The 26,941-nt window shown below is 51.8% G+C and overlaps 2 protein-coding genes across 2 annotated transcripts in view; both read left to right on the top strand.

The window, feature by feature from the left end:
* GPR162 (G protein-coupled receptor 162) overlaps positions 1-1,436 on the top strand; it is a 30,894-nt gene extending 29,458 nt beyond the window's left edge. The window contains exon 5 of the mRNA XM_075613061.1: positions 623-1,436. Coding sequence (XP_075469176.1) covers positions 623-1,138 — 516 coding nt within the window. The 3' untranslated portion in view covers positions 1,139-1,436. The remainder of the gene's footprint in view (positions 1-622) is intronic.
* Positions 1,437-9,152: 7,716 nt separating this feature from the next.
* On the top strand, positions 9,153-26,243 carry LOC142501977 (tumor protein p63-regulated gene 1-like protein). Its single transcript, XM_075612645.1, has 5 exons — positions 9,153-10,077; positions 11,589-11,680; positions 22,311-22,487; positions 23,901-24,057; positions 24,206-26,243. The coding sequence occupies exons 1-5, from the start codon at positions 9,898-9,900 to the stop codon at positions 24,398-24,400; spliced, it is 801 nt and encodes a 266-aa protein (XP_075468760.1). The 5' UTR covers positions 9,153-9,897; the 3' UTR covers positions 24,401-26,243.
* Positions 26,244-26,941: the final 698 nt, after the last annotated feature.

The following is a 26,941-nucleotide window of genomic DNA, read 5'->3' as shown; positions in this document are numbered from 1 at the left end:
CCCTCATCATCCCACTCCCCCACACACATACACCTCTCATAATCCACACCCCACACACATACACCTCTCATCATCCACACCCCACACACATACACCCCTCATTATCCACCCCCACACACATACACGTCTCATCATCCACCCCCACACACATACACCTCTCATCATCCACCCCCCACATACACCCCTCATCATCCCACTCCCCCACACACATACACCTCTCATCATCCACCCCCCACATACACCCCTCATCATCCCACTCCCCCACACACATACACCTCATCATCCACCCCCCACACATACACCTCATCATCCACCCCCCACACACATACACCCCCACACATACACCCCTCATCTTCCCACCTCACACCCATACTCCTCTCATACTGCCCCCCCCACACATACATACACACCTCATCCAGCCCCCCCATACACATATAACCTTCATCATGTTTGCCCCGTGCACCCCTCACCCCCCACCCGTACATACACCCCTCATCCTGCCCTCCCCCTCCCCCCCCCCCCCCCCCACACACGCATTTCCCCAGTCTATGAAGAGGCGAGGAGGGTGTAGAACCCATGGCGGCCATGTTATTAACTCCCCACCGTTCTTATCTTTGTGCAGCCCACCCTATCGCGCCGGATGTCAAATGACGAGATGGACCTGTTTCCACCCCGCTCCTCCCCTCTCCTGCTCAGGTGGTCTTCCTCGGACGATGTTCGGGGGGGTACAGAGTCGACGTGGGGGGGTAGCCCCTCCACCCCCCGCCGCAGTCACGACATGCAGCCCTGGGGTCGCCGGCGGCCCTCCCGAGGCGAGGGGGAGGAGGGGCTGAGCTCCTTGCGGCAGTTTTTGTCTGGTGGGTCGGTGGGGACAGGGGGGGGTCTCCCCAGCTCCTTCTTTCGGGACGAGATCACATCGTTTATCGACGACACCCCCTGCCCGTCCCCCGCCGGATCCCCCCACAGGGGCCGACCCATACCTCGGCCCTCCCCCCTCCCAAGGAGGGTGGTGGAGGAGGGTGGAGCTTTTGGGGGTGGGGGGGAACGGCGTCTGTCCCTTTGCAGCCCCCCTCTTGGAGCAGCCTCGCCTCGCAGGGCATCCCTGTCTGAAAGGGGGTGTAGAGGGGGAGCTTCATGAGGGGGGGGGGGAGGAGTCTGTGGGGATGGGGGTCAAGTCCAAGTACCCCCCTAAATGTCAGGTTATCACCCACACTGGAGGAAGGGGCCATGCAGAGATAGCCCCCCATGCAAGAATTTCTTTGTTCTCAGGCAAACCTGCTGTTTGAGAGGGGCGGAGGGGTGACCTGGGGGCTCTTACCTGACACTGCATTTGCCACCTCCCGCCCCTCTGTCACCTCTCTGCCCCCCCCACACACAACAAATACACTGGAAAACGAGCCAAAAGACGACAAAATAAATTGTGATTTGAATAGAAAGTCTTTGTGTTGAAGTCAGATCACAACAGGGACACACGGGGACAGCGGGACACACAGGGACACGGGGAGAGCAGGACACACAGGGACAGCGGGACACACAGGGACAGCGGGACACACAGGGACACGGGGGGAGCGGGACACAGGGACACACGGGGGGAGCGGGACACAGGGACACACGGGGGGAGCGGGACACACGGGGGGAGCGGGACACACGGGGGGAGCGGGACACACGGGGGGAGCGGGACACAGGGACACACGGGGGGAGTGGGACACAGGGACACACGGGGGGAGCGGGACACACGGACACGGGGGGAGCGGGACACACGGGGAGAGCGGGACACACAGGGACACACGGGGGGAGCGGGACACAGGGACACACGGGGGGAGCGGGACACACGGGGACAGCGGGACACACAGGGACACGGGGAGAGCAGGACACACAGGGACAGCGGGACACACAGGGACAGCGGGACACACAGGGACACGGGGGGAGCGGGACACAGGGACACACGGGGGGAGCGGGACACAGGGACACACGGGGGGAGCGGGACACACGGGGGGAGCGGGACACACGGGGGGAGCGGGACACAGGGACACACGGGGGGAGTGGGACACAGGGACACACGGGGGGAGCGGGACACACGGACACGGGGGGAGCGGGACACACGGGGAGAGCGGGACACACAGGGACACACGGGGGGAGCGGGACACAGGGACACACGGGGGGAGCGGGACACACGGGGGGACACACGGCGAGAGCGGGACACACAGCGGGACACACGGCGAGAGCGGGACACACAGCGGGACACACAGCAAGAGCGGGACACACAGCGAGAGCGGGACACACAGCAGGACACACAGCGAGAGCGGGACACACAGCGGGACACAGCGAGAGCGGGACACACAGCGAGAGCGGGACACACAGCGAGAGTGGGACACACAGGGGGACACACAGCGGGACACACAGCGAGAGTGGGACACACGGGGGGAGCGGGACACACGGGGGGAGCAGGACACACGGGGGGAGCGGGACACACAGAGGGACACAGCGGGACACACAGCGAGAGCGGAACACACGGGGGGAGCGGGACACACAGCGGGACACACGGGGGGAGCGGGACACACGGGGGGAGCGGGACACACGGCGAGAGCGGGACACACGGCGAGAGCGGGACACACAGTGAGAGCGGGACACACAGTGAGAGCGGGACACACGGGGGGAGCGGGACACACAGCGAGAGCGGGACACACAGCGAGAGCGGGACACACAGCGAGAGCGGGACACACAGCGGGACACACAGCGGGACACACAGCGAGAGCGGGACACACGGCGAGAGCGGGACACACGGCGAGAGCGGGACACACGGCGAGAGCGGGACACACGGCGAGAGCGGGACACACGGGGGGGGACACAGTGAGAGCGGGACACACGGGGGAGCGGGACACACAGCGAGAGCGGGACACAGCGGGACACAGCGGGACACACAGCGAGAGCGGGACACAGCGGGACACAGCAGGAGCGGGACACACAGCGGGACACACAGCGAGAGCGGGACACACAGCGAGAGCGGGACACACGGCGAGAGCGGGACACACAGCGAGACACACAGCGGGAGCGGGACACACGGCGAGAGCGGGACACACGGCGAGAGCGGGACACACAGCGGGACACACAGCGAGAGCGGGACACACAGCGGGACACACAGCGGGACACACGGCGAGAGCGGGACACACAGCGAGAGCGGGACACACAGCGGGACACACGGCGAGAGCGGGACACACAGCGAGAGCGGGACACACAGCGAGAGCGGAACACACAGCGAGAGCGGGACACACAGCGGGACACACGGCGAGAGCGGGACACACAGCGGGACACACAGCGAGAGCGGGACACACAGCGGGACACACGGCGAGAGCGGGACACACAGCGAGAGCGGGACAAAGCGGGACACACGGCGAGAGCGGGACACACGGCGAGAGCGGGACACACAGCAGGACACACAGCGAGAGCGGGACACGGCGAGAGCGGGACACACAGCGAGAGCGGGACACACAGCGGGACACACAGCGGGACACACGGCGAGAGCGGGACACACAGCGAGAGCGGGACACACAGCGGGACACACGGCGAGAGCGGGACACACAGCGGGACACACGGCGAGAGCGGGACACACAGCGAGAGCGGGACACACAGCGAGAGCGGGACACACAGCGAGAGCGGGACACACAGCGAGAGCGGGACACACAGCGGGACACACGGCGAGAGCGGGACACACAGCGGGACACACAGCGAGAGCGGGACACACAGCGGGACACACGGCGAGAGCGGGACACACAGCGAGAGCGGGACAAAGCGGGACACACGGCGAGAGCGGGACACACGGCGAGAGCGGGACACACAGCGGGACACACAGCGAGAGCGGGACACGGCGAGAGCGGGACACACAGCGAGAGCGGGACACACAGCGGGACACACAGCGGGACACACGGCGAGAGCGGGACACACAGCGAGAGCGGGACACACAGCGGGACACAGCGGGACACACGGCGAGAGCGGGACACACGGCGAGAGCGGGACACACGGCGAGAGCGGGACACACGACGAGAGCGGGACACACGGCGAGAGCGGGACACACGGCGAGAGCGGGACACAAAGCGGGACACACGGCGAGAGCGGGACACACAGCGAGAGCGGGACAAAGCGGGACACACGGCGAGAGCGGGACACACAGGGACAGCACCGGACACACGGGGGGAGCGGGACACACAGCGAGAGCGGGACACACGGGGGGAGCGGGACACAGGGACACACGGGGGAGTGGGACACACGGCGAGAGCGGGACAAACGGCGAGAGCGGGACACACGGGGGGAGCGGGACACACGGGGGGAGCGGGACACACGGGGGAGCGGGACACACAGCGAGAGCGGGACACACGGCGAGAGCGGGACACGGGGGGAGCGGGACACACAGGGACACACGGGGGGAGCGGGACACAGGGGGGAGCGGGACACACGGCGAGAGCGGGACACACGGGGGGAGCGGGACACACGGGGGGAGCGGGACACACGGGGGGGAGCGGGACACACGGGGAGAGCGGGACACACGGCGGGAGCGGGACACACGGCGAGAGCGGGACACACGGGGGGAGCGGGACACGGGGGGAGCGGGACACAGGGACACACGGGGGGAGCGGGACACAGGGACACACAGGGGAGTGGGACACACGGCGAGAGCGGGACACACGGGGGGAGCAGGACACACGGGGAGAGCGGGACACAGGGACACACGGGGGAGCGGGGCACACGGGGGGAGCGGGACACACGGGGGGAGCGGGACACGGGGGGAGCGGGACACAGGGACACACGGGGGGAGCGGGACACAGGGACACGGGGGGAGCGGGACACACGGCGAGAGCGGGACACACGGGGGGAGCGGGACACACGGCGAGAGCGGGACACACGGGGGGAGCGGGACACACGGGGGGAGCGGGACACACGGGGGGAGCGGGACACACGGCGGGAGTGGGACACAGGGACACACGGCGAGAGCGGGACACACGGCGGGAGCGGGACACACGGGGGGAGCGGGACACACGGGGGGAGCGGGACACACGGGGGGAGCGGGACACACGGGGGGGAGCGGGACACCGGGGGGGAGCGGGACACACGGGGGGAGCGGGACACACAGGGGGAGCGGGACACACAGTGAGAGGCTGAGGGTTTCTGAAAGGAGAATGGAGGGTGACCTCAGGTCCACGTCACATGTTGAGGGCCCTCAGGTGTCCCAACCTAACAAAAGTTTCACGTGTGGTATGATTTGGAGGGTTTCAGACAACCTGGTCCTGAAGATGACCTGTCCAATTGACCCTTGACCTTGGAACTACGAGGAAGCTCCCCCCTCCCTCCCTGCAACTTACATATAAATAAATGAACACACAACGAAGGTCTGAGGTACAATGGGCACGACTTTATTTACACAAATAATAAACCCTGGTACGTGCCAACCCCGCCAGCATGCTCGCCCCACCGGTAAAAGCCGATGGTACCCAAACCATGTCCCGCAAGACCCACCAAGCCAGCCACCCCACCGGCCCGGCCGCTTAGCGATACCGGGCTCCAGGACCCACACACAAATGAGCCCTGTTCACTCGTCACCCCAGCCACCATAGGGCTTTTCTGCACCATAGAGCCCCCGGTTAACGTGTACTTACCCCCCCCCCCCTCAACAGTTGTCACCCACGAGGCTATTTACCCTCCTTAAACTAGCCCCGCAAGGACCCTTTCAAGCCCCTCCTGAAGTGTTATGTTAAACAGATGTAACCCTATTTCAGATAAATGTCCCCCGTCTGTGCGGAAGAATCCGCCATTTGCTGAATGGAACTCGGGGGACTTATCACCCAGCCTCCTACCTGCGGCAGAGATTCCCCACCTGCCTCATTTTGTTTCTCGTTCACTCCACCGCCCCAGCTCGCCATGAACCTCTCCACGGCTTCCTGTGGACAATGTCTGACCACACCACCTGGACCGCCCCCCAACACACCTGGATCTGAGATACATCTTTCCTCATCGACCTAACTAAGTGCAATGATGTCACCGCCCCCACGTCATTGCCCTCCACGTGAATAATCAACATTTGTGGGGGCCTTGTAGGAGACGAGTGCAGAGGTATAACCAGGGAGATGTAGATATGGGGGAAATAAACATTTATTTAGGCCGTAGCTTCAAAAACAACACAGCTTTAAGGCAGCACACAAATAAAGAAAAACAGGCCTGTCCCTCGGTAAGGGCTGACACACTTCCCAGTCCCTATCTGCAGGGCTGGGAGGATAGGCCTCTGTCCAGCCTCTAACCCCAAAGTCCAAAGAGGTACCATTATCGGGGTGCTCTTTCCAGTAGGATCTTGGTTGGTGTTCCTGGGATGATTCCTCTGAGGTTCCAGGGTCCGCTGCATTCTGGAATAGAGGGTCTGGTTTCTTAGGACCCCACTCTGTGAGCATACACCTCCCATGTGCAAGAGAGATCCCCTGCAGTTTAAGTAGGGGGGTTTTCTACCTGACTGATGAGCCAGGTGGAGACTGGCTAATTGTCTGTAGCTGCAATTACCCAGCTCCCTGCTGGACTCATCAGCCAGATACAGGCTTTCAAATTGGAGCCTTTTAGACAGGGGTTAATGTCCTGTCACAGGCCTCCTATCCCTCGCCAAGACCAACAGCGTATTCCAACCTCAAACCTCACCCGCCCAGCAGAACACGTTTCCCTGCTTTCCACTCACGCCCAAATTCCTCCCATATGGACGGACAACTGCACGCTTCTCCGCCCAGTGCAGAAAAGAATCCCCAATGATCCAACATCGAAAATCAAGGCAAAAAAAGTCATTTTTCAAAACAAAATCAACCCAACGCCCCTTAACTCAACCCAGGCCTAACATTGATTCGATACCGGCTGGATTTCCAACGGCCAATCCTTTTGATCACCTCCGCTCCTAGGCTGACCCGAACCCGGTACCATCTATCCCCAAATCATAATTGGAAAACCCGCTGGTATTGAAATCTTGATACCGGCCCACCATCTGCATGCACCAGCAATGGGCCTGGGATAGGAGGACGAACCTCCATGTAGACGCATAGCCTCATTACCGGGCAAATCGCACTCTCCCCCAACCCCCTTAGAGAAACCCAAGCGCCCTGGGCTCGCTGGTCTGTCTTAGACTCCCGCACCAGGTGCTTGAGTGATCCAGGCCCCTGCACCACACTCTCGACCGACAGGCCCCCCCGTCCCCACCTCTTTGTTGCACAACGAATTCGCTTCCGCGCCATGCCCCCCAAAATGCCAGTGCAAGTGCTGCATTAAACAGCTTCACCTCAAACTGAGGAAAACAAAGTCTCCTGGTCGCCTGAACCAGACCCCCACGCACTGGCAGAGTGACCACCGGCTTCCTGGTGTCGGACTGCTGATGCCCTCTTCAAACCTGCTACTGCCCCCCTCACTATGAAAGCCTTAGTCGGATCGCCCGCGCCCCTTAAACCCATAAAAAATGTCACCCCCACGGGGGAAGCCGGGCCCCCTCTTCCATATAGTCTGGTCAGACCCAGACACCCAATTACATACATATAAAGCATAATTGTGGATGTGATAAACCCAAACATAACATTTCAACCTTTTCTTAATAAACTTTTAACTCGAGGAGAGAATCTCAGATAGCGGTTCTGCTGAAGGAGCGATTCTATTATCCATAGGAACTGTGGGAGGCCAGGAGGGGAGTGGGAGGGGAATGGGGAAAAAAGGGGGATAAGGGGGATAGGGGGAGGAAAAAGGGAGGGGGGGGTGAGGGGTGGGGGCGGGGATGCATCCCCGGAAGAGCAAAACACATATCAACCTTATAACAAATTTAACCGAATAACAAAATAGATTCCGATCCGTGACAGTGCCTTGGGCTCGAATTATTGCTTACTGCAGGCCTGTGAGGTGTGTGTGGGGGGGGGGGGGGGGACGCGGGAAGCGGGGAGGAGGGGAAGGGAAGAGGGGGGAGAGAGATAGTGATAACATGTTATAGATGCAGAGATAGGTGAGAGAAGGGGGGAGAGGTGAGAAACAGAGAGGGCAGGGTTGAGAAAGAGAGAGGAGAGGAGGAAGAGTTTCAAAGAGAAAGGAGGGGTGAGGGGTGAAAAAGGAGGAGAGAAGAGGGGAGTGGCAGAGAGAATAGTGATAAAGGCAGGAGAGCAGAGGGGAAGAGAGAGAAAAGGAGGGGTAGAGTGGGGGGGAAAAAGAAAAGAGAGGGAGTGAGAAAAAGGGGAAGAGGGAATAAGAAATGGAGAGGAGGGGAAAGTTAGAAAGAGAAAGGAAGGAGGGGTGACAGGGAGAGGAAGGGGGAGAAAGAGAGGGAATGAGGGGTGACAGGGAGAGGAAGGGGAGTGAGAGAGGAGATGAGGGGCGACAGGGAGAAGAAGGGGGTGAGGAAGAGAGGAGATGAGGGGCGACAGGGAGAAGAAGGGGAGTGACAGAGAGAGGAAGGGGGAGAGAGAAAGAGGAGATGCGGGATGAGAAAAAGAGGAGAGAATGGAGGAGGGATAAATAGAGAGGAGTGGAGGGGGGATGAAAAAAAGAGGAGGGCAAGGTTAGTCAGTGAAAGGAGGGAGTACAAATGGTAGAGGAGAATAGCAGGTAAAGGAGAAGAGAGAACGGAGAAGTGAGAGAGGAGGGAGAAGTAGCAAGTGAAAAAAAAGGGGGAGTTAGAAAGGGAGCGAAGGGAAAAGTTAGACAGGATGGAAGGGGTGACAGGGACAGGAGGGTGGAGTGAGAGAGAGAAAGTGAGGAGTGAAAAAGAGGAAAGGGGGGTGAGGAGAGGCGGGATGATGGAGAGGGGAGGTGAAAAAGAGGAGAGGGGTGAGAAAAAGGTGAGAAAGTGGGGAGGAGAGGTAGAGGGAGATAAGAAAGAGGAGAGGAGGGAGGAGTGAGAGAGAGGAAAGAGAAAGAGGAGGGGAGGAGATAGAAGGGGAGAGGGAGGAGAAGGGGAGTGACAGAGATTTCAGACAGTTGGAAACCTGAACACAAAGTATTTGTTTCTTAAAAACAACTTCCTGCTTTCTGTGCAAGCAGTGACAGAGGAGAGGGGACAGCAGTGACAGAGGAGAGGGGACAGCAGTGACAGAGGAGAGGGGACAGCAGTGACAGAGGAGAGGGGACAGCAGGGACCTCAGAGGAGAGGGGAAAGCAGTGACAGAGGGGACAGCAGGGACCTCAGAGGAGAGGGGACAGCAGGGACAGAGGAGAGGGGACAGCAGTGACAGAGAGGGGACAGCAGTGACAGAGGAGAGGGGACAGCAGTGACAGAGGAGAGGGGAAAGCAGTGACAGAGGGGACAGCAGGGACCTCAGAGGAGAGGGGACAGCAGTGACAGAGGAGAGGGGACAGCAGTGACAGAGGAGAGGGGAAAGCAGTGACAGAGGGGACAGCAGTGACAGAGGAGAGGGGACAGCAGTGGCAAAGGGGACAGCATTGACAGAGGAGAGGGGACAGCAGGGACCTCAGAGGAGAGGGTACAGTCAGAGACAGCAGTGACAGAGGAGAGGGGACAGTCAGGGAGAGCAGTGACAGAGGAGAGGGGACAGCAGTGACAGGGGACAGCAGTGACAGAGGAGAGGGGACAGCAGTGACAGAGGAGATGGGACAGCAGTGACAGAGGAGAGGGGATAGCAGTGACAGAGGAGATGGGACAGCAGTGACAGAGGAGAGGGGACAGCAGTGACAGAGGAGAGGGGACAGTCAGTGACAGAGGAGAGGGGACAGTCAGTGACAGCAGTGACAGAGGAGAGGGCATAGTCAGAGACAGCAGTGACAGAGGAGAGGGGACAGTCAGGGACAGCAGTGACAGAGGAGAGGGGACAGCAGTGATAGAGGAGAGGGGACAGTCAGGGACCTCACAGACAGACTGCTAAAGTGACAGCCCGTTTGAGGTCAGTCATGGACAGAGAGCAGAGTCCTCCTCCAGAGACATCGCCAGAGGATGAGACGAGAGACCCCAAAATAGCAGCTCACCCCATGTATACCCAGCAGCCACGAGCAGCCTTTGCCCCAAAATACATCAACCCCGGCCCCCCAACTCAGGGGGAGAAACCCAGCGAGGAGTTCTTCATCCTCAGGGTAATAACACAGGGGCAACTGGGAGGGATAGAGGGCAAGGGAAGAAGGGGGGGGGAGCGGGGGCAACTGTCTGGAGGAGGGACACTAGGGCAGAAAAGAGGGCAGCTGGGTGTAGAATAGGGTGAGGGGTGGGTGATATTTTCTGCCTTTATACAAATACTATAAGCCAGGTAATCATGTCTATTTAACCTCCCCCTGTCTCCACCGCCCTCTTCAACCCCCCCCCCCTCTATCCCACACCTTGATATCCTGCCCCCTACATCCTTTGTCCCATCCCTCCTTTCTTTTCTTCTTCACCTGCTTCTGCCCCCCACTCTCTCCTGGACCCCCCCCCCCATTTGCTGTCTCTCATGCCCTCCCTGTATCCCCTGCCCCCTTTTGCTCTTTCACCTGACCCCCCTTTGCTCTCTCCTTCCCCCCTTGCTCTCTCCTGCCCCCCTTTGTTCTCCCTGCCCCCCCCCCTTGCTCTCTCTCCTGCCCCACCCTTTGCTCTCTCTCCTGCCCCCCCCTTTGCTCTCTCTCCTGCCCCTCCCCCTTGCTCTCTCTCCTGCCCCCCCCTTGCTCTCTCTCCTGCCCCCCCCCCCTTTGTTCTCTCTCCTGCCCCCCCTTTGCTCTCTCTCCTGCCCCCCTTTGCTCTCTCCTGCCCCCCCCCCCTTTGCTCTCTCTCCTGTCCCCCCCTTTGCTCTCTCTCCTGCCCCCCCCTTTGCTCTCTCTCCTGCCCCCCCCTTTGCTCTCTCTCCTGCCCCCCCCCCTTTGCTCTCTCTCTCCTGCCCCCCCTTTGCTCTCTCCTGCCCCCCCCTTTGCTCTCTCTCCTGCCCCCCCCCTTTGCTCTCTCTCCTGCCCCCCCCCCCCTTTGCTCTCTCTCCTGCCCCCCCTTTGCTCTCTCTCTTGCCCCCCCCCCTTTGCTCTCTCCTGCCCCCCCACTTTGCTCTCTCTCCTGCCCCCCCCCTTTGTTCTCTCTCCTGTCCCTCCTTTGCTCTCTCTCCTGCCCCCCTTTGCTCTCTCTCCTGCCCCCCCCCTTTGCTCTCTCTCCTGCCCCCCCCTTTGCTCTCTCTCCTGCCCCCCCCCTTTGCTCTCTCTCCTGCCCCCCCTTTGCTCTCTCCTGCCCCCCCCCTTTGCTCTCTCTCCTGACCCCCCCCCCTTTGCTCTCTCCTGCCCCCCCCCCTTTGCTCTCTCCTGCCCCCCCTTTGCTCTCTCCCCCCCTTTGCTCTCTCTCCTGCCACCACCCCCTTTGCTCTCTCCTGCCCCCCACCCTTTGCTCTCTCCTGCCCCCCCTTTGCTCTCTGTCCTGCCCCCCCCCCCTTTGCTCTCTCTCCTGCCCCCCCTTTGCTCTCTCCTGCCCCCCCCCCCTTTGCTCTCTCCCCTCCCTTTGCTCTCTCCCCCCCCTTTGCTCTCTCTCCTGCCACCACCCCCTTTGCTCTCTCCTGCCCCCCACCCTTTGCTCTCTCCTGCCCCCCCCTTTGCTCTCTCTCCTGCCCCCCCCCCCCCCTTTGCTCTCTCTCCTGCCCCAGCCCCCTCTCCTGCAGCAAGCTATAGAAGAGGTGCAGTGTCGCCTCTCCCCGGATGAGGACGGGAAACTGCAGAGCAACTGGATCCTGACACAGTAACTGCCTTTTGTGTGTCTGTGTGCGACAACGTAGCAACAGTGTGTGTTTGAATCCTGTTTGTGCCTGTGTGCAAAAATATCCAGGGCCTGAAATGTGTGTTATTATATCACTCTGCATGTTATTATATCGCTCTGTGTGTTATATCGCTCTGTGTGTTATTATATCGCCCTCCTTTGCTCTCTCTCCTGCCCCCCTTTGCTCTCTCTCCTGCCCCCCCCTTTGCTCTCTCTCCTGCCCCCCCCCTTTGCTCTCTCTCCTGCCCCCCCCCCTTTGCTCTCTCTCCTGCCCCCCCCTTTGCTCTCTCTCCTGCCCCCCCCTTTGCTCTCTCTCCTGACCCCCCTTTGCTCTCTCCTGCCCCCCCCCCTTTGCTCTCTCTCTCCTGCCCCCCCCCTTTGCTCTCTCTCCTGACCCCCCCCCCCTTTGCTCTCTCCTGCCCCCCCCCCTTTGCTCTCTCCTGCCCCCCCCCCTTTGCTCTCTCCCCCCCCTTTGCTCTCTCTCCTGCCACCACCCCCTTTGCTCTCTCCTGCCCCCCACCCTTTGCTCTCTCCTGCCCCCCCCCTTTGCTCTCTGCCCTGCCCCCCCCCTTTGCTCTCTCTCCTGCCCCCCCTTTGCTCTCTCTCCTGCCCCCCCCCTTTGCTCTCTCCTGCCCCCCCCCCTTTGCTCTCTCCCCTCCCTTTGCTCTCTCCCCCCCCTTTGCTCTCTCTCCTGCCACCACCCCCTTTGCTATCTCCTGCCCCCCACCCTTTGCTCTCTCCTGCCCCCCCCCTTTGCTCTCTCTCCTGCCCCCCCCCCCCCCCCTTTGCTCTCTCTCCTGCCCCAGCCCCCTCTCCTGCAGCAAGCTATAGAAGAGGTGCAGTGTCGCCTCTCCCCGGATGAGGACGGGAAACTGCAGAGCAACTGGATCCTGACACAGTAACTGCCTTTTGTGTGTCTGTGTGCGACAACGTAGCAACAGTGTGTGTTTGAATCCTGTTTGTGCCTGTGTGCAAAAATATCCAGGGCCTGAAATGTGTGTTATTATATCACTCTGCATGTTATTATATCGCTCTGCATGTTATTATATCACTCTGCATGTTATTATATCACTCTGCATGTTATTATATCACTCTGCATGTTATTATATCACTCTGCATGTTATTATATCACTCTGCGTGTTATTATATCACTCTGCGTGTTATTATATCACTCTGCATGTTATTATATCACTCTGCATGTTATTATATCACTCTGCGTGTTATTATATCACTCTGCATGTTATTATATCGCTCTGTGTGTTATTATATCGCTCTGTGTGTTATTATATCGCTCTGTGTGTTATTATATCACTCTGCATGTTATTATATCCCTGTGTGTTATTATATCACTCTGTGTGTTATTATATCACTCTGTGTGTTATTATATCCCTGTGTGTTATTATATCACTCTGCGTGTTATTATATCACTCTGCGTGTTATTATATCACTCTGCGTGTTATTATATCACTCTGCGTGTTATTATATCCCTGTGTGTTATTATATCACTCTGCGTGTTATTATATCCCTGCGTGTTATTATATCACTCTGCGTGTTATTATATCTCTCTGTGTGTTATTATATCACTCTGCATGTTATTATATCACTCTGCGTGTTATTATATCTCTCTGCGTGTTATTATATCACTCACTCTGCGTGTTATTATATCTCTCTGCGTGTTATTATATCACTCTGCGTGTTATTATATCACTCTGCGTGTTATTATATCACTCTGCGTGTTATTATATCACTCTGCGTGTTATTATATCGCTCTGCGTGTTATTATATCACACTGCGTGTTATTATATCACACTGCGTGTTATTATATCACACTGCATGTTATTATATCTCTCTGCATGTTATTATATCTCTCTGCGTGTTATTATATCACACTGCATGTTATTATATCGCTCTGCGTGTTATTATATCACACTGCATGTTATTATATCGCTCTGCATGTTATTATATCTCTCTGTGTGTTATTATATCACTCTGCGTGTTATTATATCCCTGTGTGTTATCACTCTGCGTGTTATTATATCACTCTGCATGTTATTATATCACTCTGCGTGTTATTATATCCCTGCGTGTTATTATATCACTCTGCGTGTTATTATATCCCTGCGTGTTATTATATCACTCTGCGTGTTATTATATCCCTGCGTGTTATTATATCACTCTGCGTGTTATTATATCTCTCTGTGTGTTATTATATCACTCTGCATGTTATTATATCACTCTGCGTGTTATTATATCTCTCTGCGTGTTATTATATCACTCACTCTGCGTGTTATTATATCTCTCTGCGTGTTATTATATCACTCTGCGTGTTATTATATCACTCTGCGTGTTATTATATCACTCTGCGTGTTATTATATCGCTCTGCGTGTTATTATATCTCTCTGCGTGTTATTATATCACTCTGCGTGTTATTATATCACTCTGCGTGTTATTATATCACTCTGCGTGTTATTATATCACTCTGCGTGTTATTATATCACTCTGCATGTTATTATATCACTCTGCATGTTATTATATCGCTCTGCATGTTATTATATCACTCTGCATGTTATTATCTCACTCAGCGTGTTATTATATCACTCTGCATGTTATTATATCACTCTGCATGTTATTATATCGCTCTGCATGTTATTATATCACTCTGCATGTTATTATCTCACTCAGCGTGTTATTATATCACTCTGCGTGTTATTATATCACTCTGTGTGTTATTATATCACTCTGCATGTTATTATATCCCTGTGTATTATTACATCACTCTGCATGTTATTATATCCCTGTGTGTTATTATATCACTCTGTGTGTTATTATATCCCGGTGTGTTATTATATCCCTGTGTGTTATTATATCACACTGCATGTTAGTATATCCCTGTGTGTTATTATATCCCGGTGTGTTATTATATCCCTGTGTGTTATTATATCGCTCTGCTTGTTATTATATCGCACTGCGTGTTATTATATCGCTCTGCGTGTTATTATATCGCTCTGCGTGTTATTATATCACTCTGCGTGTTATTATATCCCTGTGTGTTATTATATCCCTGTGTGTTATTATATCCCTGTGTGAATATCACTCTGTGTGTTATTATATCCCTGTGTGTTATCACTCTGCGTGTTATTATATCTCTCTGTGTGTTATTATATCCCTGTGTGTTATTATATCCCTGTGTGTTATTATATCCCTATGTGTTATTATATCACTCTGTGTGTTATTATATCCCGGTGTGTTATTATATCCCTGTGTGTTATTATATCACACTGCATGTTATTATATCCCTGTGTGTTATTATATCCCGGTGTGTTATTATATCCCGGTGTGTTATTATATCCCTGTGTGTTATTATATCGCTCTGCTTGTTATTATATCGCACTGCGTGTTATTATATCGCTCTGCGTGTTATTATATCGCTCTGCGTGTTATTATATCACTCTGCGTGTTATTATATCACTCTGTGTGTTATTATATCACTCTGTGTGTTATTATATCACTCTGTGTGCTATTATATCCCTATGTGTTATTATATCACTCGGCGTGTTATTATATAGCTCTGCGTGCTATATCACTGTGTGTTATTATGTCACTCTGCGTGTTATATTATCACTCTGCGTGTTATATCACTGTGTGTTATTATATCACTCTGCGTGTTATATTATCACTCTGCGTGTTCTATCACTGTGTGTTATATCACTCTGCGTGTTATATTATCACTCTGCGTGTTATATTATCACTCTGCGTGTTCTATCACTGTGTGTTATATCACTCTGCGTGTTATATTATCACTCTGCGTGTTATATTATCACTCTGCGTGTTATAACACTGTGTGCTATTATATCACTCTGCGTGTTATATTATCACTCTGTGGGGCCTATGCAGAGAGCTGCGAATTTTAAAATTGGCGAATTTATTAAAAAGTAGCTTTTTTGGAGAGTTTTAATCTCCATATGCAGAAAAGTGCGAATTCTGCTATGTTTAACATGGATGCGTGTGGCGAGTTTAAATTGGCGAGATGCGCGCTTCAGAATTGTGTTAAAACAAATTCGCGCCTTTTTTTTTCCCTTTGCAATGGCCGCGAGCGGCAGTTTTTTTTGGCGAGGCAAAACGGAGACAATCGCGCCATTTTATTGGCTCGAACAGCCGCTAGATGCCGTTCGCGCCTCTCTGCATACGGATATTTTTAAAACTGGCGAGATTGAGGTTCTCGCCAGCCGCGAGGCGAGTTTTACAAATAGAAAAGAAAAATTGGCGCGTTTTTCGGAACTCGCCATTTTCTGCTGCTTTCTGCGCGATTTTCTCCAAAAAATGGCGAATTTCGAAATAGCGCTGCTCTCTGCATAGGCCCCTACGTGTTATATCACTCTGTGTGTTATTACTGTATATAGCTATTACCCACCGCTATGGTAGTGAAGGGGTTATCCACTCCCGCAGCCTTTCTGGCAGGCCTAATCACCCACCCTGCGGCAACTACCCCCTTCATCCACTCCCTCTGCCCCCAATAAACAGGCTATTCAGGTTTTACCCATTCATTGCCTTAGCGGTTGGTTTTCTGAATACCGTGATAACTCAAATGACAAACAGTTCAGTGGGAACACGCCAAACCGTGCGCTGTAGTAGCAAAGTTATCGAAGCTACTAGAATAGGCCCCTGTGTGTTATTATATCACTCTGCGTCTTAATATATCGTGCTGCGTGTTGTTATATTGCTCTGAGCGTTAAAATATAGCTAGACGTGTTATATCGCTCTGCACATTATTATATCGATCTGCGTGTTATTATACAGCTCTGCATGGTATTATATCGTTTTTATATCACTCTGCGTGTTATTATATAACTCTGCGCGTTAATATATAGCTCTGCATGTTATTATATCGCTCTGTGTGTTATTATATCGCTCTCCGTGTTAATATATCACGCTTTACGTTATTGTATGTATGTCTTTATTTATATAGCGCCATTAATGTACATCGCGCTTTACAGTAGTAATACATACACGTGACAATCATCTAAATCAGCGGTGCGCAAACTGGGGGGCGGGAGATTTGTCTGGGGGGGGCTCGGGCGGTTGCAGAGGTCCCGCGCTCTTCCCCAGGCATTTAAATTAAATGCCGTGGGATCGTGTGAGACCTCTGCAACCTCAACCAGGATTCTGCAGAGCTGCAGGGACGTGTTGCCATGCAGAGTACCGTCACACGTCCATCTCCATGGCAACGGGTGAGGGGGGCGCGAGAGCAAGGTGGAGCAGACAGGGGGGCGCAGCTAAAAAAGTTTGCACTCCCCTCATCTAAATAACAAATAATACAAATAACAGGTCATGTGAATAAGGGCTTCAGACATAAAAGTAACATTTAGGAAAAGGAGTCCCTGCTCTGAAGAGCTTACAATCTAATTGGTAGGGAGATGGTACAGAGACAGTAGGATGGCGTTCTGGTAAGTGCGTCTGCAGGCGCTAAGGTTTATGTATCATGTGTATAGTATTAGCCACGGTGCTATTCATATTCTTCTTTAAGCACGTGTGTCTTAATGTGGATAGAGAGGGAGCTAGTCGGTTATTGAGGGGAAGCGTATTCCAGAGGTGTGGGGCAGTCAGTGAGAAAGTTTTCTCTGCGTGTCATTATACGACTCTGCATGTTATTATTTATCTCTGTGTTATTATTGAGCTCTGCGCGTTATTGAGCTTTGCACATTATTATTTATCTCTGCGCGTTATTATTGAGCTCTGCGCGTTATTATTGAGCTTTGCACATTATTATTTATCTCTGTGTGTTATTATTGAGCTCTGCGCGTTATTATTGAGCTTTGCACATTATTATTTATCTCTGCGTGTTATTATTGAGCTCTGCGCGTTATTATTGAGCTTTGCACATTATTATTTATCTCTGCGCTTTATTATTGAGCTCTGTGCGTTATTATTGAGCTCTGTGCGTTATTATTGAGCTCTGCGCGTTATTATTGAGCTCTGCGCGTTATTATTGAGCTCTGCGCGTTATTATTGAGCTCTGCGCGTTATTATTGAGCTCTGCGCGTTATTATTGAGCTCTGCGCGTTATTATTGAGCTCTGCATGTTATTATTGAGCTCTGCGCGTTATTATTGAGCTCTGTGCGTTATTATTGAGCTCTGCGCGTTATTATTGAGCTCTGCGCGTTATTATTGAGCTCTGCATGTTATTATTGAGCTCTGCGCGTTATTATTGAGCTCTGCATGTTATTATTGAGCTCTGCGCGTTATTATTGAGCTCTGCATGTTATTATTGAGCTCTGCGCGTTATTATTTTGCCCTGCATTTTATTATTTTGCCCTGTGTTATTATTTTGCCCTGCGTGTTATTATTTTGCCCTGCGTGTTATTATTTTGCCCTGCGTGTTATTATTTTGCCCTGCGTGTTATTATTTTGCCATGCGTGTTATTATTTTGCCATGCGTGTTATTATTTTGCCCTGCGTGTTATTATTGAGCTATGTGTGTTATTATTTTGCCCTGTGTGTTATTATTTTGCCCTGCATTTTATTATTTTGCCCTGTGTTATTATTTTGCCCTGCGTGTTATTATTTTGCCCTGCGTGTTATTATTTTGCCCTGCGTGTTATTATTTTGCCCTGCGTGTTATTATTTTGCCCTGCGTGTTATTATTTTGCCCTGCGTGTTATTATTTTGCCCTGCGTGTTATTATTTTGCCATGCGTGTTATTATTTTGCCCTGCGTGTTATTATTTTGCCTGCGTGTTATTATTTTGCCATGCGTGTTATTATTTTGCCATGCGTGTTATTATTTTGCCCTGCGTGTTATTATTGAGCTATGTGTGTTATTATTTTGCCCTGCGTGTTATTATTTTGCCTGCGTGTTATTATTTTGCCATGCGTGTTATTATTTTGCCATGCGTGTTATTATTTTGCCCTGCGTGTTATTATTGAGCTATGTGTGTTATTATTTTGCCCTGTGTGTTATTATTTTGCCCTGTGTGTTATTATTGAGCTATGTGTGTTATTATTTTGCCCTGTGTGTTATTATTTTGCCCTGTGTGTTATTATTTTGCCATGCGTGTTATTATTTTGCCATGCGTGTTATTATTTTGCCCTGCGTGTTATTATTGAGCTATGTGTGTTATTATTTTGCCCTGCGTGTTATTATTTTGCCCTGCGTGTTATTATTTTGCCCTGTGTGTTATTATTGAGCTATGTGTGTTATTATTTTGCCCTGCGTGTTATTATTTTGCCATGCGTGTTATTATTTTGCCATGCGTGTTGTTATTTTGCCCTGCGTGTTATTATTGAGCTATGTGTGTTATTATTTTGCCCTGCGTGTTATTATTTTGCCATGCGTGTTATTATTTTGCCATGCGTGTTATTATTTTGCCCTGCGTGTTATTATTGAGCTATGTGTGTTATTATTGAGCTATGTGTGTTATTATTTTGCCTGCGTGTTATTATTTTGCCTGCGTGTTATTATTTTGCCCTGCGTGTTATTATTTTGCCTGCGTGTTATTATTTTGCCCTGCGTGTTATTATTGAGCTATGTGTGTTATTATTTTGCCTGCGTGTTATTATTTTGCCCTGCGTGTTATTATTTTGCCCTGCGTGTTATTATTTTGCCCTGCGTGTTATTATTTTGCCCTGTGTGTTATTATTTTGCCATGCGTGTTATTATTTTGCCTGCGTGTTATTATTTTGCCCTGCGTGTTATTATTGAGCTATGTGTGTTATTATTTTGCCTGCGTGTTATTATTTTGCCCTGCGTGTTATTATTTTGCCCTGCGTGTTATTATTTTGCCCTGCGTGTTATTATTTTGCCCTGCGTGTTATTATTTTGCCCTGCGTGTTATTATTGAGCTATGTGTGTTATTATTTTGCCCTGTGTGTTATTATTTTGCCCTGTGTGTTATTATTGAGCTATGTGTGTTATTATTTTGCCCTGTGTGTTATTATTTTGCCCTGTGTGTTATTATTGAGCTATGTGTGTTATTATTTTGCCCTGTGTGTTATTATTTTGCCCTGTGTGTTATTATTTTGCCATGCGTGTTATTATTTTGCCATGCGTGTTATTATTTTGCCCTGCGTGTTATTATTGAGCTATGTGTGTTATTATTTTGCCCTGCGTGTTATTATTTTGCCCTGCGTGTTATTATTTTGCCCTGTGTGTTATTATTGAGCTATGTGTGTTATTATTTTGCCCTGCGTGTTATTATTTTGCCATGCGTGTTATTATTTTGCCATGCGTGTTGTTATTTTGCCCTGCGTGTTATTATTGAGCTATGTGTGTTATTATTTTGCCCTGCGTGTTATTATTTTGCCATGCGTGTTATTATTTTGCCATGCGTGTTATTATTTTGCCCTGCGTGTTATTATTGAGCTATGTGTGTTATTATTGAGCTATGTGTGTTATTATTTTGCCTGCGTGTTATTATTTTGCCTGCGTGTTATTATTTTGCCCTGCGTGTTATTATTTTGCCTGCGTGTTATTATTTTGCCCTGCGTGTTATTATTGAGCTATGTGTGTTATTATTTTGCCTGCGTGTTATTATTTTGCCCTGCGTGTTATTATTTTGCCCTGCGTGTTATTATTTTGCCCTGCGTGTTATTATTTTGCCCTGTGTGTTATTATTTTGCCATGCGTGTTATTATTTTGCCTGTGTGTTATTATTTTGCCCTGCGTGTTATTATTGAGCTATGTGTGTTATTATTTTGCCTGCGTGTTATTATTTTGCCCTGCGTGTTATTATTTTGCCCTGCGTGTTATTATTTTGCCCTGCGTGTTATTATTTTGCCCTGCGTGTTATTATTTTGCCCTGCGTGTTATTATTTTGCCCTGCGTGTTATTATTGAGCTATGTGTGTTATTATTTTGCCCTGTGTGTTATTATTTTGCCCTGTGTGTTATTATTGAGCTATGTGTGTTATTATTTTGCCCTGTGTGTTATTATTTTGCCCTGTGTGTTATTATTTTGCCATGCGTGTTATTATTTTGCCATGCGTGTTATTATTTTGCCCTGCGTGTTATTATTGAGCTATGTGTGTTATTATTTTGCCCTGCGTGTTATTATTTTGCCCTGCGTGTTATTATTTTGCCCTGTGTGTTATTATTGAGCTATGTGTGTTATTATTTTGCCCTGCGTGTTATTATTTTGCCATGCGTGTTATTATTTTGCCATGCGTGTTATTATTTTGCCCTGCGTGTTATTATTGAGCTATGTGTGTTATTATTTTGCCCTGCGTGTTATTATTTTGCCATGCGTGTTATTATTTTGCCATGCGTGTTATTATTTTGCCCTGCGTGTTATTATTGAGCTATGTGTGTTATTATTTTGCCCTGCGTGTTATTATTTTGCCTGCGTGTTATTATTTTGCCATGCGTGTTATTATTTTGCCATGCGTGTTATTATTTTGCCCTGCGTGTTATTATTGAGCTATGTGTGTTATTATTTTGCCCTGTGTGTTATTATTTTGCCCTGTGTGTTATTATTGAGCTATGTGTGTTATTATTTTGCCCTGTGTGTTATTATTTTGCCCTGTGTGTTATTATTTTGCCATGCGTGTTATTATTTTGCCATGCGTGTTATTATTTTGCCCTGCGTGTTATTATTGAGCTATGTGTGTTATTATTTTGCCCTGCGTGTTATTATTTTGCCCTGCGTGTTATTATTTTGCCCTGCGTGTTATTATTTTGCCCTGCGTGTTATTATTTTGCCCTGCGTGTTATTATTTTGCCCTGCGTGTTATTATTTTGCCATGCGTGTTATTATTTTGCCCTGCGTGTTATTATTGAGCTATGTGTGTTATTATTTTGCCTGCGTGTTATTATTTTGCCTGCGTGATATTATTTTGCCCTGCGTGTTATTATTTTGCCTGCGTGTTATTATTTTGCCCTGCGTGTTATTATTGAGCTATGTGTGTTATTATTTTGCCTGCGTGTTATTATTTTGCCCTGCGTGTTAATATTTTGCCCTGCGTGTTATTATTTTGCCCTGCGTGTTATTATTTTGCCCTGTGTGTTATTATTTTGCCATACGTGTTATTATTTTGCCATACGTGTTATTATTTTGCCTGCGTGTTATTATTTTGCCCTGCGTGTTATTATTGAGCTATGTGTGTTATTATTTTGCCTGCGTGTTATTATTTTGCCCTGCGTGTTATTATTTTGCCCTGCGTGTTATTATTTTGCCCTGCGTGTTATTATTTTGCCCTGCGTGTTATTATTTTGCCCTGTGTGTTATTATTTTGCCATGCGTGTTATTATTTTGCCTGCGTGTTATTATTTTGCCCTGCGTGTTATTATTGAGCTATGTGTGTTATTATTTTGCCTGCGTGTTATTATTTTGCCCTGCGTGTTATTATTTTGCCCTGCGTGTTATTATTTTGCCCTGCGTGTTATTATTTTGCCCTGCGTGTTATTATTTTGCCCTGCGTGTTATTATTTTGCCCTGCGTGTTATTATTTTGCCCTGCGTGTTATTATTTTGCCCTGCGTGTTATTATTTTGCCCTGCGTGTTATTATTTTGCCCTGCGTGTTATTATTTTGCCCTGCGTGTTATTATTTTGCCATGCGTGTTATTATTTTGCCCTGCGTGTTATCGCCCTCTCACCCCTTCATCTCTCTCCCCCACAGGGTCAGTCACTGGAACACGGAGTGTGAGCTCCTGGCCTTCCTATGCGAACGCTCGCTCGTGCTCTGTTATTACGACTTTGTTGGTCTCAGCAGCTCCCGTCTCTTCCGTGTCCCCCTGAATTACATTGATACGGTGACATGGGGACCTCTGTCCTACCCGAGAACTGCACTCAAAAAGTGAGTGAGTGTGAGCGATCTGGGACCCGTGTAAGATAGCACTCTGTGTCTTATCTGTGCCCCCCCCCCTCCACACCGGCCCCTCCCCCTTACACTCTGTGTCTTATCTGTGCCCTCCACACCGGCCCCTCCCCCTTACACTCTGTGTCTTATCTGTGCCCCCCCCCCCCCTCCACACCGGCCCCTCCCCCTTACACTCTGTGTCTTATCTGTGCCCCCCCCCTCCACACCGGCCCCTCCCCCTTACACTCTGTGTCTTATCTGTGCCCCCCCCTCCACACCGGCCCCTCCCCCTTACACTCTGTGTCTTATCTGTGCCCCCCCCTCCACACCGCCCCCTCCCCCTTACACTCTGTGTCTTATCTGTGCCCCCCCCTCCACACCGCCCCCTCCCCCTTACACTCTGTGTCTTATCTGTGCCCCCCCCTCCACACCGCCCCCCTCCCCCTTACACTCTGTGTCTTATCTGTGCCCCCCCCTCCACACCGCCCCCTCCCCCTTACACTCTGTGTCTTATCTGTGCCCCCCCCTCCACACCGCCCCCTCCCCCTTACACTCTGTGTCTTATCTGTGCCCCCCCCTCCACACCGGCCCCTCCCCCTTACACTCTGTGTCTTATCTGTGCCCCCCCCCTCCACACCGGCCCCTCCCCCTTACACTCTGTGTCTTATCTGTGCCCCCCCCCTCCACACCGGCCCCTCCCCCTTACACTCTGTGTCTTATCTGTGCCCCCCCCCCTCCACACCGGCCCCTCCCCCTTACACTCTGTGTCTTATCTGTGCCCCCCCCCCTCCACACCGGCCCCTCCCCCTTACACTCTGTGTCTTATCTGTGCCCCCCCCCTCCACACCGGCCCCTCCCCCTTACACTCTGTGTCTTATCTGTGCCCCCCCCCCTCCACACCGGCCCCTCCCCCTTACACTCTGTGTCTTATCTGTGCCCCCCCCTCCACACCGGCCCCTCCCCCTTACACTCTGTGTCTTATCTGTGCCCCCCCCCCTCCACACCGGCCCCTCCCCCTTACACTCTGTGTCTTATCTGTGCCCCCCCCTCCACACCGGCCCCTCCCCCTTACACTCTGTGTCTTATCTGTGTCCCCCCCCCTCCACACCGGCCCCTCCCCCTTACACTCTGTGTCTTATCTGTGCCCCTCCCCCTTACACTCTGTCTTATCTGTGCCCCCCCCTCCACACCGCCCCCTCCCCCTTACACTCTGTGTCTTATCTGTGCCCCCCCCCTCCACACCGCCCCCTCCCCCTTACACTCTGTGTCTTATCTGTGCCCCCCCCCCTCCACACCGGCCCCTCCCCCTTACACTCTGTGTCTTATCTGTGCCCCCCCTCTCCACACCGCCCCCTCCCCCTTAAACTCTGATTCTCCCCACTCATTTCCTTCTCCTCTCTCCCCCCTCAGGCGGGCAGGGCCTGCACTCCAGGTGCAGTGGGACAAGCTACGTGCGCCCCCCTCCTTCCTGTCCCGTTGGAACCCCTGGGCAGATGACCTTCCCTATATCATCCTGACCCAGCACCCAGGGGCCACCTCCCTGAGTGGCCTGCAGGACAAGTGCCAGGTAAGAAGGGGGGGGGCGGGGAGGGGGAGAGAGGAAGAGAAGGGGGAGAAGAGAGGGAAACAGGAAAGGAGACAAAGTAAGCAAGAGAGGAGAGACAGACGGAAGGAGGGAGAGAGACAGACTAAGAGACTGTCCCCCATGTCTGCAGCTGGAGCCGTTCAAGGAGCATCTGGTGGAGTTGGTGAGACGGGCACATGATCGCAGCCCGCTCCCCGGCCGTGCCAACGGGCCCCTGATACTGCAGAGACCCATCTGCATGGAGACTTTCCTAGGGCTCCTTTCCATGGTCAGTAGCAGCGGTCAGCTGGGATACGCCAAGTCCAGGGGGGGCTTTGGGTTCTGAACTGCCCCAATATACACACCGAGTCAGAGCCCCGGAGGAGGCCTCTCCTGGGGGTGCACGGCATCATCTGGGGTCCACAACATATCCCAGTGTCCACGTCATCATCATCTGGGGTCCACGACATATCCCAGTGTCCACGTCATCATCATCGGGGGTCCACAACATATCCCAGTGTCCGCGTCATCATCTGGGGTCCACGACATATCTCAGTGTCCACGTCATCATCTGGGGTCCACGACATATCCCAGTGTCCACGTCATCATCTGGGGTCCACGACATATCCCAGTGTCCACGTCCTCATCATCGGGGGTCCACGACATATCCCAGTGTCCACGTCATCATCATCGGGGGTCCACGACATATCCCAGTGTCCACGTCATGATCTGGGGTCCACGACATATCCCAGAGTCCATGTTATCATCCTGGATCCACGCCATCATCTGGACCCCACGACATATGCCAGTGTCCACGTCATCATCCGGTGGCCACGGCAGCTCCTGGCTGCCACACCTTGGACAGGTATCTAAGAAGCTTCACCACCACACTCAACGCCTCCAATTCTCTGCCTTATCGGTGTCTCATTTCTGGGATAGATAAAGGTTGTATTTGAAAGGACCTGTCCCATGTATCCAGGTGGTCAGCTGCCCCACGGTGCTCAGACTGCCACAGGACGCAGCATTCAATCAGGAATAATACTAATAGCCGGCACTCCAGAGGACTTGGTGAAAAATTGACCAATGTATTTAGTTATGAGATCAACGATTCGGTTCCTGTTTGGGATCTGTGTCCTCCACAGGGATAACTGATATCCGATAACTTAATAAATTCTTCCATTTTTCACCAAGTCCTCTGCAGTGCCAGCTATTAACATTGTTTGCGGGACAAATAAAGGGACAGTCCCTTTCTAGGGCCAAAGTGGCCTAATGGCAGTGGCATGTTGTGCAGTGACGTATCGGTATAAGTATATTTCAATAAGTTGCTAAATTTGTAATATGTCCATAATACCCAAACGCTCTGGAATATTTATACAGTGTAATGTGTCCTGTGATCAGACTGTCTGTACTCTGCACTATCTGTGGGAAGGTGGGAAGCGGGGGTCTCTGGCGCTGAACTGCGTCAGCTTCGGCTCTGAGGACCCCCTGCTTCCCGAGGTACTTTCTTTTGTAATTGCTGCCAGATAAATATGGAGGCTTAACTCTCCCAAGGGACGGGAGCCAATAAGCAGCCACAACGTTATATATCGTGGCTTCCTATTGGCCTGTGTGACGCGGGCGATTTAAACCTGCATGGCGGTGTCTCGGGAAGCAGGGGCTTCCCCAAGCTGACATTAACACGCGGTCAGCTCCAGAGACCCCCTGATCACACCTAGGGGGTGGTTTTTTGACGTTATGCTGCTTTAAGGGGGAAGAACCAGAATTGCCTGAGCACATGCCAATTATATTATTATTATTATAATTAAACAGACCCAAAGAAAATAGAAACTGACTCATTTTTACACAATGTTATTTTCCGGGATTTTTGAAGGAAGCGGATCACAGGGATAAGTTGTTTTTTCTACATGACGAGCCCAGGACATACTTGAAAACGAGAGATAACTCAATGTATTACTTCCCGGTAACACATATTATAAATAAATAAAATAAATAGCATGGGACCGAACCATTACGACCAAACACCAGGATTTTTCTCCCATATAAAAGTTCCCGAATCTCTTATCTCCAGCCCGTCTCTTCACGTAGCACGTAGAAGTTGTAGTTATTAGGAGGGTGACCCTAAATGGGTCTGTGGGGGAAACTGCCCAGTGTAAGCGGGTTATCCTAATAAAATCTTTATGAACAAATGACATGGTTATAAAGTGATTTTTTTATAGGGCGATCCCACTGTCGGGGTAATGTTTTCTGTATGTGATGATCACTAAGATGGTAACCCAACTCCTGAGCGCCCCTGACAGCAGAGCCGGTTTAGGATCCTCTCCCTGGAGCTCAGAAGGGGGAGGAATGTGAGGCGTCCGGATCTTGTGACGCTCTGCGGAGAACCCCAAAACAAACCGTGTCAGAGATCTGGGGGGCACTGTGTGGGGAAAGAGTTAATGAAATGATGCTCTGCATGTAAAGGGTTAATAGAGCAATGCTCTAGGTCACTGGCAGGGGAATGGTTAATGCAGTGATGCTCTGGCAAGGGAAGGGTTAATGGAGCGATGCTCTGGCAGGGGGTAGTTAAGGGAGTGACTGGCAGTGGAAGGGTTAATGGAGTGATGCTCTGGCAGGGGAAGGGTTAATGGAGCGACACTGGCAGGGGAAGGGTTTAATGGCGTGATGCTCTGGCAGGGGAAGGGTTAATGGAGTGATGCTCTGGCAGTGGGATGGTTAATGCAGTGACGATGTGGAATGGGGAAGGGTTAATGGCGCTATGCTCTGGCGGGGGAAGGGTTAATGGAACGACACTGGCAGGGGAAGGGTTAATGGAGCTACGCTCTGGCAGGGGAATGGTTAATTCAGTGACACTGGCAGGGGAAGGGTTAATGGAGCGATGCTCTGGCAG

This window comes from Ascaphus truei, chromosome 8 (genome assembly GCF_040206685.1).
Source record: "Ascaphus truei isolate aAscTru1 chromosome 8, aAscTru1.hap1, whole genome shotgun sequence".
Classification (NCBI taxonomy): Eukaryota; Metazoa; Chordata; class Amphibia; order Anura; family Ascaphidae; genus Ascaphus; species Ascaphus truei.
The sequence above is the reverse complement of the archived record's forward strand: the minus strand, read 5'-3'. Positions and strand labels throughout refer to the sequence as shown.

Bases quoted from the DNA above. Each gene is read 5' to 3' on its own strand.
- LOC142501977 (XM_075612645.1), top strand. From the start codon at position 9,898: ATGGACAGAGAGCAGAGTCCTCCTCCAGAGACATCGCCAGAGGATGAG. The intron at 11,681-22,310 runs GTAACTGCCTTT...TCTCCCCCACAG, and splicing joins AGCAACTGGATCCTGACACA to GGTCAGTCACTGGAACACGG. The intron at 24,058-24,205 runs GTAAGAAGGGGG...CCATGTCTGCAG, and splicing joins GCCTGCAGGACAAGTGCCAG to CTGGAGCCGTTCAAGGAGCA.